Raw genomic sequence first — 14,994 nt, 5'->3', positions numbered from 1 at the left:
TATAAAACAATAAGTCGTTTTCATAAGAGATATTTTTAAGATAGGATTAGTGAAAGTAGCGAACGCGACCCTTAAACAGAAGGGACAGAAAAGGATAGAGTAATTCCACACCTCATAAGTGTTAATCAAGAATTATGATATGTCAGCCCTCTATCAACTGAGCTATTCAGAGTTTTTCATGTTTCTAGTTTACAAATAACACGTTTCAAATAAGCACATATTTCACATCTTCAGGGCTGTGCTGCCTCCCATGCCCTTCCACTTAAATTTTTTACTTATAGAGTTTCTGATAAAAAGAAATTTATCAGAATAGTAACGCTCGTACTAAATTGCTGGTGATAGTAGCGCCGTTGCTGTCAACTTGCAAGCACGACCCACAGGAATCAGTTATTCTAAAATTTAGGTGTTTAAGGGTAAATTTGACAAAAGTTCCAAATTGTTCACCAAGGAGAGTCAGGTTTCATTTGCTTGTTAGGGGCCACGCCATAAAGCATAAAGAAGAGTATAGATAACGGCTTGCGGGACACAGAAATCATGTACACATGCCCATAGGCTGGATCGTGATTTTGAAAAGAGCTTTATTCTCTCACAAAGCAACATTCTACATCTACATGCACTTCAAGAGCTTTGCAATGTTGAGCCGATTCTCATTCGGACATGTTTGACACTGAATCTTTTCTTCTTCTCAGATGCCCTAAGAAGAGAAAGTTTTATTATAAAATCTGAGAACTTAAGTCTTCTGAAATCGTCTTAGAAGCGATTATTATTAACCTTTGAATTTTGATGCTGGGTCGGTTTGGAGTATTAAGGTGGCTCGTACCGGTTTTCGTCTTTTTGATGGTTTGTAACTTTCAAAGAATACAACAGAAAGACTGACCAAGGCCAGTTGAACACTTTTACGGGGTTGAATTACATAATCATTGGTTATCCAAAAATAAGTGTCATTTCGTCACTAGCAGTTTTCATGGCAACGCTTTCATAGGCTTAATCAGACGCATTTTTTAGCTTATGGCTTAAATAATTCGAAAACTAACTCGGTGACCCCCTGATTTTTTTCAGTGATTGCTTTTGGCACTTGAAAAGGAAAATGCACAAAGATTTTTGAAAAATTCTACGGAGCGGAATTTCAGAAAATCTACAAAAAAGGCAATTTTCACACATCACAAATTTCCTTCCGTAGAATTTACTAGTTTTTTTTCTGATGATTCCTTTCGACGTTATTATCATATTGGAACAATAAAAAGAAGGGGTCACCGGACTTGTTTTCATGCAATAGCTTTCGTGAGTTTAGCAATTTCCACGCACGTTCTCGCGCATTTAAAAATCTGGATTCTATAAGATCGACATTTGCTCATGATCTGTTTTAGCTACCGCTGACAATTGCGTGTGCTCGCGCGAGCACTTACCATCTGATGTTTACAGATGTCTACTGCTAAGAAAATCATTAAACAGCCGTCAAAGACAGCCTCCCGAGCTCATCTTATAAATCCTACACATGACTTCTGGCTATATCATATTATTTTCCTTGAAGTTTCAAAGTCTTCTTCCCCTTCAGGTAGATTATCCTTCACTTGAGTTCTTCTTTATTCGCCGTCGCAAGATTTCATATCGGTTGAATATTTCTTTTAAATGTGAAGAGAAGCAACCTTTACTTCTCCGAAAATCGTCTTCGTTTTCTTAGTTTCTATCTCCTGCATTCAACACATCAAATACAAGCTCTTAGGTAAACTTCTCACAAAAGTAGAAAAAATCCACGCGCCGCCATCTTTGTTTTGAATTTTCATCTTCTGATCTCGCGCTTCTTTCGCACGTTTCTCTCGCGCGCGTCACACAAGAGTGACCTGTTCCCCGCGCGAGGAAACTGGTACGAGCCACCTTAAATGATAATTCGATTTTGTAAATTGAGTTGATGATGATAATTGGCCCGATTTATTCAGACAAAAAGCTAACGCTCGAAACGACAGCTTCAGAAACTCATATTATCAACTCAGTTGAAAACAAAATCATCACAAATAACCTAGATAAGGTTAATTATTTTGTAAATATGCTACAAAGCTTAGCAAAAGAAATGAAAATAAATCGGACTGTTGATCGCGAGTTATCGACGATATTTGACCGACGTTTTAATTGGAATGACATGTATCGTTATATCTTGCGAGTCTGATGTTATAGAAATCTTAGTTTTGTGTCGCTTTTTAATATAATATAATAATAATAGTTTAATATTTGTAGTGCGCAAATCCCATTTACATATGATCAAATGCGCAACAGAGATTTCAAGAAAAGTCAGGGATGCGTAGTCACGATGCCCTTTGAATGACGATGTTTTCCTCAATTCAAGAACAGAATCCTTTTTCTGTTTGTAATTCTAAATACTCATATTTGTATAGTATAAGCATGTTCCCTCTTACCATGATAGGACAGCCGTACAACTCAGCACGCATGCAGATGTAGTGATGCCAAGTTAAAGGCTGTATTCGGACAAAGCGAGCCTGGAATGATGGGAGGATCTGATGGACTATAATGGTATCCCGATCAAAATTTCCGCGAAACACCTGCAAAAAAAATTAAGCCAAAAGTACATTGCCGTGCATTGAAACGCTGAAAGCTGACTATCGAAGATTTGACGTCACATTTTTTTAGTATAAATACCACGTTTATCAAGGAGAGCATTGGAGAGCATTTATCATCTTGGAAGTGAAAAAAATACAGATATGGCTTTTATTCTGATCGCAATTACAGCTTCCATCTGGAGGAGAGCTATATCGCTTCTCGGAATTTTTATCATTTTTCATTACTTGTATCTTATTTGGAATCAAAAAGTATTTTTTCTACCTTCTTTTTACCACTTTCATTGTACTGGACCCAGTAGGAGCCTGCCAAGTTGTAAGATAATGAGTAGCTTGTTACCCATTCAGAGTTGTCCTGCCTTCCTTGGGTGGCAACTTTAGTAATGGTTGTGGGAGAGCCAAGATCAATCTGCAGCCATTGATTGACGTCTTTCGTCTTGGAACACCAGCCCGCCGCGTTCCCAGAAGCAGGTGCACGGTTTAAGCGGCCGAGTTTTGCAGCATGCTTATCACTAAAGATAGTTGAGGCAGACAGTGCGCGGTCTGAAATTCGACAATCTTCGATTCCAAGTGACATGAAACAACGAAATCCTGTAAAAGTCCCATGAAGAGGTAACTCTGATTATGTTCATCTTAAAAGTTCTTGAAATAAATTCTGCTCTGTTTATTCCCATTATAATCAAGAAAAAGATAGCAAATTGGGGAATCACTAGTCAGTCGTTATGAGCACTACGTTCATAAACCGGGATTGAGGACCTACGCTGTAGAAAACAGATACAGAATCAACCAAAATGCTTTGGATATGTTTATGGAAATAAGTGCACATTTTCGAATATATCATATCTGTTTGACGTCAAAGATCAAGCTTTTTTCAAAAGTTGACTTGTTCTGTCAATGTCTGTCCCCAGTCTCCGATTTTCACTTTTTCGTGAAATCATCGCGAATTTGTGACCTGTTTTGCACACTACTGGTCAGGAGTAATTTTAAGAAGAGCCTACGAAGCTGCATACATCACCAGAACATGTCTCGTTAAGTTACCATGTCACCAATTTAGACTACTCCACTTGTGTAGTGATATATTAGTCGTATTTTTGAGGATTATCTATGATTCTCTTACGTGCACGAATGACCAAGAAATGTCCGCTAACAAAGCATATATGAAAATAAACTCCCGAGTACGATATATGGCACGCAACAAAAATGTAACAACAAGCAGTTACCCATTTTAACTATTATTTCATTAGTTTTACATTGTCTAATTTACTTAGGTTAGAGATTAAGTTAAGCAGTTCATAAAGCAGGCTTACAATCCTTCATGCCGTGTAAGTGTTCGTCGTCTTGATCAACTTCCAATTCCAACATCCGCCGACTGAAGACCACAGCGCTTGGCTTTCTTGATTTATCGCATTCTTTCCTTGTTCACAAACTCTTCCGGAGGACTCCATAGTAAACTCTGTATTCTCTATCTTCTTCCTCTCTCGACTATCGTCTTTTTCATCTCTTTCTTCTCTCCGGATATCGCAAGGTCAAAAGGTCATAGCCTCGTCACATCATAGCTTCCAAAAGTTCAGTCAGCAAGCCACGAGGGTAAGCCCTCGGGCAAATCTCTTTTGTACTTCTCACAAGCCAACTTTTATACATTTACCTTAGTTATCTAGAATGTTCTACTACTATTTATAGCGTATTACAAGTTGTACTATTTTTGGAAACTGCTGAGTCACATGAAAGAAGTTTCTGGAATATTACAGATTATAGATAATTCTATAAAAGTCTGGGATTGCGTGACAGATTCAATAAAAATAATTCGATCCTCGTAACAATTCGTAGACGTTGAATGTATTCGTACAACTTACTTTCCTTGCACCCATAAACTTCTGCTCTAGTGCAGATGTGACCATGCCAAGTCCTGGGTCGAAATCGGAGATATTTGGCTTGGATCGGCAAATGAAGAGAATGATAAACTATAGTGTTCCTGTCGATGTTACCTCCAAAAACCTTCAGGATAAATATAAAATAATCAAACTGATTCCAATTACACTTTTCTACTGAAAATAAAAGCCTTTGGCATTAAGATCGACGAGAACTAGGATTCATAAATGTAGCTGCACTCGACAGTTATTTTGAGAGATGAGTTCCTTGCAATGAAGTCACAATTTAGTGCTCTTTTCAGATCAGCATGGAAAAAGGCCGCAAAAATTATATCATCAGTTTACATTGATTTATGTTTCATTTAAAGCGACATGCCTGTAAGTAATGGAGTGGCTGAAACACTAAGATGTAACCTTCAGTCAAGTAACTCGACTATGCATCTGTTTACAACTTGAAATTTGCCATCATCCAATTCTCACAAATACACTGGATAAAGTAAAGTATAGCTGGAAGAAGTGTTAGTAATTAGGCTAGAATTATATGATAGGTAAAGGAAAGTTCTACTTCTTCTGACTAAAATTTCACCTCTCATAGTTTAATATAATGGTTTATGTTTGAACTGATACAAACGATAAATAGCTGTAGGAGAGATTTCTTTCCGCAGCTTGTAGGAGCGGAAAGAGGTCCTTCCTTTTAATGCAAAATTCTAATTTGAATCACGGGAAAGTAACACAATATGCCCTCTGTACATTCATTATATATAAATCTTGCTTCTACCTTAATACGTCCATCTGAAAGTCTGTACCAAGCCCAGTGGAAGCCATCCACACTGTACGACAAACTGTAGCTCGTTAACCATTTATTGGCGTCATACCTCCCCTGAGTGGCCACTTTTGTCACAGTTGTTTCTCGCCCGAAGCTGACCTGCAGCCATTCATTGCCATTGTTTGTACGTGAACACCAGGCCCCTGCCTTCCCTGAACTGGGGATTTTGTTAAGTCTGGAGAACTGAGGAATGTGCTTAGCATTGTAAGACGTAGATGCTGATAAAGCATTGTCGGAAAGATGGCCACTCTCCATACCAAGAGGAAGAAAACAACTGCGATCTGTTTAATGAAATAAATCACTAATTTGAAAGTAATCCAACACATCAAATGCAGATTTTTATGATTTTATGAAATCCTCGAGCTAATTCACTCGGCGAAATCTAAAACAGACACATGCATCTTTTTACTCAAAAGACTTACCTTGAAGGGACAATTCTCTCAGCGACATAAGGAAGAATTTGAGACACTGTTCTTGATCTCTAACTCCAACTAATCAAAGCTATCGTTTGCATTGCAAGAGTTTCTTAATTCCTCTAATTTCTTTAATTTCAATCTGGGCTAAAAACCTTGCAGGAGTTGCTTCGCACATTCAAAAATGTTGACCTTATGTCATCCACATCAAATTTCCACAGCGATGCAAAAATTTGATGAAATTCTGCGCCATGCAGTAAGACCTGTTTCCGATTTCCTTTAGAGGCTTTTAAAGAACAAAATAGGAATATTCAAATTACAAACGATTCATAGAATGATGATCAAAACATAATGCTCTGAAATTCCAGGCTGTTGTGAAGCCCAATTGATCACTCTTTTAACCCATCAAAGTCACAAAAAGAACAAGGGAAGAAGTGATCTTCACATGCAGGTGAGCTGGGAGGTCATTGCTTTCAATTGAATTTCATTCCTAGGTCTATTCCATATCTAGTTTATTTCTATAAAAATCATAAAAGTCGCAAAATAGCTGGAAGGAGATAAACGTGGGCTTCTCCATCCCAATATCTATTACTTCGGATCTCAGTCTTGTCACCACATGACAAAGGGTTGAATCATGGACAATTTTTTTTTGGTTGGTTTATTCATGATTTGATCAAGGAAAAAAATTGGGCTGGGAGTCACTAACATTGAAAGTCTTTCTGCGCTTATAAGTACACAAATTATCTTTCGCATGCCATGACAGCTTATCAAAAACTATTCTTCAACACTCAAGAAGGGACTTCTCTCTAGTATCGAGCACCTGGTCATTTACGAGGCAGGAAATTAATTTGTCAGCTTAAGATATAATGTTTCCTAAAATCACTCACTTACCTTCTTTGCAACCATAAATCTCCACTCGCATAGAGATGTGGTTTTTCCAACCTTTCGGATGGAAACGAACGCTTCTGGCAAACGCTCTGACATCCGGACTGAAGACATGTTTGACAACTGTTGTCCTGTCGCTATTTGCCAGATATGTCTACAAATAAAGGCGATAAGTCGATAAGGCAGTCATTTTGAGCAGGCGGCACACAATCTACAATTATGTCACGATTATGAAAACGAAACGTGTCTACATTCCAGTCAACTGCAGGAAAAAAACTAGTACTTTATTTACCGGTCTCAGTCGGGCTAGATTTGGAACTATCGTGTATTAGTTCTTGAGTATAGGATGGCCTGCATCCTCAGCCCTAATCAAAACCCCGGGTACGGTTTTTTTTAATACAAACTCCGTGACTGATATTATAATAAAGCTCACATCTAACGCGCGTTAACATCTCGTGTTTCTTCCTACACTTATACATACCTAAGAATACATAGGTTAATAAATAGGTTAATTGACCACTCCCCATAGGGACTTTTCAGGACCAACACCCACTTCTTTCGTGCTCTGGCTGCTTCCTGCGTGCTTTATAACAGAACAGAGCGCAGTCAAGACCTCTCTATTTTTTAAATAATAATAAAAAAAAAAACAGAAAAACACGCACGGCCGTGTACACATAGTATAAAGCGTGCAGTTGCATTATTGCCACGAAGTCTGTCGATTTTAGCCGCTAGGTATCGTTAGTTAACTTCCCCCAAGGAAATTTTGCCGATATTTATCTTTGGGTTTCTCTCTCTTCCCGCAAAGAGTACATGAAATGTAGTGGCTACTTTTTAATATATTTTTTTCGGATTTTGTGCACCATCAACTTTAGCTTGGAGATGGGCTATATTTTGAATTATTTAAAAGACGTTGAGGGTGTTGAACGTTGAGGGTTCAACGGAAACCAATGTGGCAGAGTTATTTTGAAAATAAGGGAGAAATTAAGGTAGAAAACGGAGACACAAGACAAAAGTAGGAAAACTAATTGTCTGTGCTTTCTGATTACCTTTACTTGGCTATTTTCCTTGATAAAGACCCAGATAAAGTCATTTGCAGTATAAGACAATGAAAAGCTTGTCACCCACTGATCGGAATCGTGCCGACCCTGAGTGGCCACGCCTCGTACGTTGAACAGACGTCCAAGATTTACCTAAAAAAAGAAGCGTTTTCATAAAAAACGTTTTTTATAATTGATTCTGAAAATCTGAGCCGATATCGTATATAGAGTAGTATTAAAGTCTATTCAATGTAAATCCCATAGTGAAATACCGCGACGCATAATTCGTGGATGATGCTCTCGTACGTTATTTTCTGATTTCATCTCTCGTGTAACTGATGAGTTAAATATAACTAGGCACTAATTAGCCATGCTGTGCACACTGCAGGGGGCAATGGAGAGAGACTGTTGATGGCCTATGCTCCTGAGAAAGAGTGAAGGGCGGACATATACCGTGCCCTTCTATATCCTACTATATTTTGTACTTTAGTTTCTAATTTTTTTATCTTGTGTGTATTTGATGACCTATAAAACTTGTGACTCTTAAAAAAACCGTTTTCACATGGATGGAGAGAATCAACGAAAGCAAAAAAAGAAGACATTTCAAAGTGAAAATTTGGTGAGAGAAACCTCATATGTTGCTTCTTCCCAGGCACTCTCAGTACGTGGTATAGTTCTTTTACTTAAAACTTCATTTCATCTTCATCAGACGAAGATATGAACCTACACTTGATCAGCTGCCAAAGTCAACGGCTTTTCAGCCGAGATAACTGGTAACGGGTTGAAATCCTTGCTTTACAAGCTTAACTTTCATTTTCTGGATTATTTTAGCATCTCATTGTTTAACTTCCACAGTTCTTGTAGTTTATTCCACATCCATCAATTCATGAAAATTGTTGTACAGTACTATGACCTTTCACGTACCTGTAGCCACTGATTAGCATTATTCTGTTTGGCTGCCCAACAATATTTCCCACCACTTGGTAGTAAATTAAGTTTGCCTCTATATGGAAGGTATTTAGCGTTGGCTGAAGATGAAGCAGTAAATGCTTCATCAGGAATTCTACCGTCTTCTACTCCCACAGGCATTAAACAGTTCTTGACTATAGTGAAACAAATAAAACTATAAGAAACAAGTATACTGAAAGTATATCTGGAAAATTAGGTGTTGAAGGGCCTATACTTGACATGTTTCGGTAGCTGACAAAGTGGGTGACACTCTAGAAGTTCTAGACTGTGACGAGCCAAAGTGCTGGCGGAATATCACCATTTTGATCAAATGAGCTTTGTTGACATATCCACTGTACTCACCATTACGACGTCCATACAACTCAACCCTGAAGCAATGTATATTGAGATTGTGTGTCCTTGGATGAAACCTGATGAAGCGAGCATCGATGTGAGGTTTCAAGGAGTGTGTGATGACAGTATTTCTGTCTGTTTTCCCGGAAAACACCTGAGATAAACGGAAATAATACTGAAATCACCCTGTTTGATCAAGTATGTAAAGTTTAAAGCAAGTCGACTTTTGACCATTTTTGGTTGTTTAAATGGTTTATAAAATCGAGTTTCCGGATGGGATTTGAACCCACGACCCTCCGTGATCTAGTCGGATGCTCTAACCACTGAGCTACAGGAGACTCTATGGTGAGCAAGGGTCAATTAGTGGGTATTGACTGGAACCGCATCACGCGGCTACACAGCCAAACATCAGCTAGCGCATAGAAGCTCACTAACAGCATCACGCTGTCACATTAAAGCATCACATGCATTAAAGCATCACATGCAGCCAACCATCCTCCAAAGTGAGCGTGTAGAAATGAAAATAAACAATTTAAAAAATCGAGTTTCCGGATGGGATTTGAACCCACGACCCTCCGTGATCTAGTCGGATGCTCTAACCACTGAGCTACAGGAGACTCTATGGTGAGCAAGGGTCAATTAGTGGGTATTGACTGGAACCGCATCACGCGGCTACACAGCCAAACATCAGCTAGCGCATAGAAGCTCACTAACAGCATCACGCTGTCACATTAAAGCATCACATGCATTAAAGCATCACATGCAGCCAACCATCCTCCAAAGTGAGCGTGTAGAAATGAAAATAAACAATTTAAAAAATCGAGTTTCCGGATGGGATTTGAACCCACGACCCTCCGTGATCTAGTCGGATGCTCTAACCACTGAGCTACAGGAGACTCTATGGTGAGCAAGGGTCAATTAGTGGGTATTGACTGGAACCGTTTATTTTCATTTCTACACGCTCACTTTGGAGGATGGTTGGCTGCATGTGATGCTTTAATGCATGTGATGCTTTAATGTGACAGCGTGATGCTGTTAGTGAGCTTCTATGCGCTAGCTGATGTTTGGCTGTGTAGCCGCGTGATGCGGTTCCAGTCAATACCCACTAATTGACCCTTGCTCACCATAGAGTCTCCTGTAGCTCAGTGGTTAGAGCATCCGACTAGATCACGGAGGGTCGTGGGTTCAAATCCCATCCGGAAACTCGATTTTTTAAATTGTTTATTTTCATTTCTACACGCTAAATGGTTTATAGCCCTCTAATGTCGTTTTACGGCAACAGTGGTTTTTCGCCTTTCATCATCACTAATTTAGCTAGCAAATACCTTCCACTTCAAATAATAATAATGACTGGCAAAGCTTTATCATTTCATACAATAATTATAACAGGCGTTCCACCTCTTGCTAAGTCAGCCAAACTTACTTTCTCCATAGCACGTTGTTTGTAGCTAGTCCAATGTAGTCCGTCCACACTGTATGAAAGAGTATATGTTTTAACTCTGTCTTCACTATTATATCGACCTTGAGTTGCCACTTTGGTCACTGCAGATATTTCTCCCAGGTCTATCTAAAGCCATTGGCTGCGGCTCTTATGCTTGGGGCACCAGGCCCCAACGTGCTTACCGTCCGACGAGAGGTTTAGTCTTGCAAGCGAAGGCCGATGATTATTGTCATAGCTAGTGGACGTAGTAAAAGCACCGTCAGGAATCCGTTTATCTTCCACACCCAGTGGCACAGAGCAGCTGTGAACTAAGAACATTGACTATTAACGCGTTAGTTCCATGCCTGTGAACACCTAAACGTGATAAACAGGCGTTGTAACAACAGGAATAAATCTGTAATTTTCATTCCAGAGGGTCACTTGCTCCTCAGAGGTAATACTGCGAAGTGTTGCCCACACCAAATAAATTTGTAACATCATCATTCTTTTTTTTTCTCTTCTTGTATTATTATTATTAATTTTATAAGTACTATGTAATATTATCAATATTACATATGATGCACGATCCTCGCAGTAGATAGCGCTATTTATGCAATAGCGAAAATCAGACCTGAAAAAAATCAGGCCTATACGGGACTCGAACCACTGACCTCTGCGATACTAGTGCAGCGCTCTACCAATTGAGCTAACAAGCCAATAGTCCATTTTACAGTTGTGTGCTCGGTTGCCAAGCCTTTGAATGGGAGTGAGGCTAGACATGACCTTGTTATGATACAAACCTTGCTGCCTTTCAAATGTAAATCACTTTGTTATCATGCTAACTAGATCAAGGTCTCTATCACAACAAGGTCATCTTTAGCCTCACTCTGAATCAAAGGCTTGGCAACTAAGCACATAACTGTAAAATGGCCTATTGGGAGCAGGCCGTTAAGTTGATTCGTAATAAACCCGTGAAAGTGATAAATGAGATGCAATGAATATAAGAAGTTCATATATTTTGAACTGCGGTATTAGATACGTATGATGCACGATCCTCGCAGTAGATAGCGCTATTTATGCAATAGCGAAAATCAGACCTGAAAAAAATCAGGCCTGTACGGGACTCGAACCACTCTACTAACTATGGTGAAGATAAAAAAAACAGATTTTGAAAAGTTTGACCAAAATCTCTGAAAAGAGAACCTACTAGTTTTGATTAGTTATGACACCTACCCTTCCTACAACTATAAACTTCTGCTCGCATAGATGTGTGCCCATGGTAAGTCTTTGGATGAAATCGAATGAGGCGACAATTGAATGGTGACAGAAGAAGGTGCTCCACAATTGTGTTTCTGTCCTTGTTACCTAAGAATTCCTGAAAAGTCCAAAAGATCGTTAAGGAGTAAGAAATTAGATAGTTATCTGACCGGAAATTCAAAGCAATTCATGTTGATTAGTGAATAGAATCATGGCATGGAGCGTCTGAAGGACGTGTAGGTGGCACCGAAAAAAATTTCAGCTATAGATCAAAGTAAACGCTAGCCGCACTCGTAAATATGTTTCACTAAGAGTAGATAGAACCCATTCTCTTTCCATTTTTTAAGACAAGCAGTACCAGTGAAATTAGAAGAAAATCCAGTTCAAACCTTATGTCATAACGTTAGTAATTTGCTTTAATATCCACGATCAATTGTTTCGACCTTTTACTGTCCCTTTTTTTAAAAAAAAACCTTCTAAATCTACGAAAATTTTCACTTACCCATGTGATACTGTTTTCTTTATACTCTGCCCAGTGCATCCCATCCACACTATAGGACAGAGTGTACTTTGTTACCCATTGTTGGAGTCTTGTCGCCCCTGAGTTGCTACCTTGGTAACTCGCACCAGTTCCCCGAGGTCTATTTGAAGCCACTGTTTGCCATTATTAGCGCCCGCTGACCAGGCTCCGTATCCTTTGCTGTTTGACTGTAAGTTCAATCTGGAACGTGCTGGACCATTTTTGCTGCTTGCACTTGAAGAAGCAAAAAATGCAGCGTCTGGTACATGACCGTTTTCCAAGCCAAGAGGAAGAGAGCAACGGTAAACTGTGAAAAGAAGAATAGAAAAAGATGTTTTTTACTTGTCACGAGTGTGGAACAAAGAAAATATTCTGACTGCCCATCAGAAATCGAACATCAAACCTTCGAAATCCATGCTCCAATGCTTTACTACCAAGCCACAGAGACTACGAGCAAGGCCATGCGAACTGAGTTCAAATATCACGCGTATGACGAAGGCGGAATCCGAAGGTCTGAGGTACGATTCCTGACGGGAACTTAGACTTTTTATTTGATTTACCATCTCTCTATTTGCAAAACGAGAATACTGATTTAATAATAAAACACAAAGATTGCTTTGCTGTGTAATTAAACGTTCAACAATGGCAAATGTATATCTATAAATATTTATGCATACAACTGATTTTTTTATGCGCAAAAAATATTCTTTGCTTCACTTATATGTAGGTTAGTAGGGCTCTAGAACTCTGTATTTCAATTAATAATGCATCCTATCAAGATTTTTCAGTGATCTTAAATAATTTAAAGTTAACGACCCCGTGTAAGGGACCATGAGAAACTAATATGAAGAATCTAGGACCAGGACAAACGTGAGGTTAGAAAATCAATATACATTACTTCGGGTTAAAAACTATGATAAGCGACCTAAAGTCGCTTTACCTTTATTGCTGCATACCCAACAAAGGGTTAATATAATCACTCCTTTTATGGAGAGACAGCTTCCCGTGTTCGTGTTTTTCAAAGGTGGAATATACCTAAGAGATGAAAAAAGTAGATTTTAGTTATGGGTGAAGTTTTAATTTCAGTTCGCCAATTACTTAGCTGTTTAAGTTGACAAGTACGAAACTGTGTATGCTTGACATTTGGTCTCCTAAAAAATGCCTTAGTTGCAGCACACGTGTAAACCAACATCTCTAGAAATAATTTTTCTCATATCTCGCCAACAGCAGATTTCACGATGGTACACCTTTTGAAGATTATGACGCAGTACATTTTTCCACTTACACCAGAATAGGAAGATAATCGTTTTTCACTGTATGTCTATTATGCTGAGGTAAAAAGCGTTAATTGGTTAAATATATCTTTTAAAAACGTGAGCTAATGATTACCAATGAAAACTGCAAAATGCAAAAGAGAGAGCCAGAAAGCGTGAGACAGAAAAACATTTACAAGGGCGTAACTAAAGGAGTCTTGGGGTGCCCGTAAACCCCCCCTCTCTTTTGTAATCTTTTTTCCTGCCACATTAAATACAACACGGTGCGGAGGTCGACGTGAAGATCTGGTGAGTACCCTTTCTTTCATACTGTGTGACCCCCTTAAAAAACACAATCCTGACTACGTCCTGTTTTATGAAAAAATTAAAAGAACAAAACGTTGAAAGAAGACATTTTAAAACGTGTAAAATCAACGAAATCTCAAAATTTTAAACAATAGCATACTGCTTTGGTAGCGGTACGGAGTTGTTTTATCATTACATCAATAATAAACCTTTTCCTCATGATATTTGACACAAAGCGATTGTACATAGCAAGTGATCAGAGATAAGTAATCAAACAAAACAAAAAACATTGGCTACCCTGAATAAACCAACAACTTTACACACTGCTAATAATTTTTTTGTTGATTCTGGAGAAGCGATATTTGCACGCAATGTTAAAATTTTGTTCTAAGAAAAATTGGCTGCCATGAATCTCAAATTTACAGAAGTAGCTAACACATTTTGTCATGTTTCACTATTTAAGAACGATGGTAAAGTAAATGGTGGTTTGCTGAATAAGAGCCTTTTAATAATGAATGAATGAATCAAAGATTACAAGTAAACTTTATCGTATATTTGATCTGAGAAGAAAAAAAAAAGAAGAATCATGAAAAATAAAACAAAAAACGTTCAAGAAAACATTGAGAACATCAACTCTCTCGTTGAACGCCCAGAATAGTTTAACACAATTTTTCCGTTATGGTTTTAGAACAAAGAATTGGTCATTGTTATTTTATTCATTATGAAAATCCTTCCATTGATGACTGCTACATCATGTCTTGTCACGGCACGGCACGGCACGGCGCGGCACGTCACATCAATGCACGTTAGCATCTCTTTAAGTCTTGTCACGTTACACATGTCACGTCAACCTATGTAAAGTCATGTTACTTCCCACCTAACCCCCCCCCCTCCCTCCACCCCAAGCGCCTCTTGGAGCTTAACAACCAATTTTCCCAATGCCTTGCCCCTCCGTTCTAATGTCCGCATGTAAATGTTTTTGCTCATCAACTTTAGAACAAGTCTCGCGGAAAAATAGGAGGAAACGCATATCAAACTCACGGTAGGGCTGTCCCTAAGTTGCTCCAATTTTCTCAAAAAGTTGCTCCAATTTTCCAAAAAAGTTGCTCAAAAGTTGCTCCAAAATTCTAAAAGTTGCTCAAAAGTTGCCCCAAAATCCAAAAGTTTCTCAAAAGTTGCTTTCTATTTTTGGGTGTAAGAGATTGATTTACAACTCAAATAACGATTTAATTAATAAATTTCGCTTAACGCAACCACGTGATTGTATTCGAACAAAACAAACTTTGCTAATATGCTTATTAAGGATATAAAGTTTCTCTGACATAAACGAGTGTTTG

General features: G+C 38.6%; 3 protein-coding genes and 1 pseudogene across 4 annotated transcripts in view; all 4 read right to left on the bottom strand.

The window, feature by feature from the left end:
- Window positions 1–2,229: 2,229 nt before the first annotated feature.
- LOC148735494 (EGF-like repeat and discoidin I-like domain-containing protein 3) lies at window positions 2,230–6,716 on the bottom strand. Its single transcript, XM_088751535.1, has 5 exons — window positions 6,569–6,716; window positions 5,217–5,545; window positions 4,424–4,565; window positions 2,836–3,161; window positions 2,230–2,555 (listed from the first exon to the last, which is right to left on the bottom strand). The coding sequence occupies exons 1-5, from the start codon at window positions 6,597–6,599 to the stop codon at window positions 2,337–2,339; spliced, it is 1,047 nt and encodes a 348-aa protein (XP_088607661.1). The 5' UTR covers window positions 6,600–6,716; the 3' UTR covers window positions 2,230–2,336.
- LOC111344906 (lactadherin) lies at window positions 6,717–10,333 on the bottom strand. Its single transcript, XM_088752960.1, has 5 exons — window positions 10,325–10,333; window positions 8,911–9,055; window positions 8,524–8,702; window positions 7,609–7,752; window positions 6,717–6,773 (listed from the first exon to the last, which is right to left on the bottom strand). Exons 1-5 carry the CDS (start codon window positions 10,331–10,333, stop codon window positions 6,717–6,719), a joined length of 534 nt encoding a protein of 177 aa, XP_088609086.1.
- A 280-nt stretch (window positions 10,334–10,613) lies between these two features.
- LOC148735493 (lactadherin-like) lies at window positions 10,614–12,514 on the bottom strand (annotated as a pseudogene). Its single transcript, XR_015998613.1, has 4 exons — window positions 12,502–12,514; window positions 12,081–12,405; window positions 11,555–11,696; window positions 10,614–10,696 (listed from the first exon to the last, which is right to left on the bottom strand). The product of XR_015998613.1 is annotated as a lactadherin-like (transcript).
- Window positions 12,515–14,863: 2,349 nt separating this feature from the next.
- Window positions 14,864–14,994, bottom strand: part of LOC148735492 (uncharacterized) — a 2,410-nt gene continuing 2,279 nt past the window's right edge. The window contains exon 1 of the mRNA XM_088754129.1: window positions 14,864–14,994. This exon is cut by the window's right edge and continues 2,279 nt beyond it. The gene's annotated coding sequence lies outside the window, so the exon portion shown is untranslated.

Source organism: Stylophora pistillata, chromosome 3, assembly GCF_964205215.1.
Source record: "Stylophora pistillata chromosome 3, jaStyPist1.2, whole genome shotgun sequence".
In the NCBI taxonomy this organism is placed as follows: domain Eukaryota; kingdom Metazoa; phylum Cnidaria; class Anthozoa; order Scleractinia; family Pocilloporidae; genus Stylophora; species Stylophora pistillata.
The sequence above is the reverse complement of the archived record's forward strand: the minus strand, read 5'-3'. Positions and strand labels throughout refer to the sequence as shown.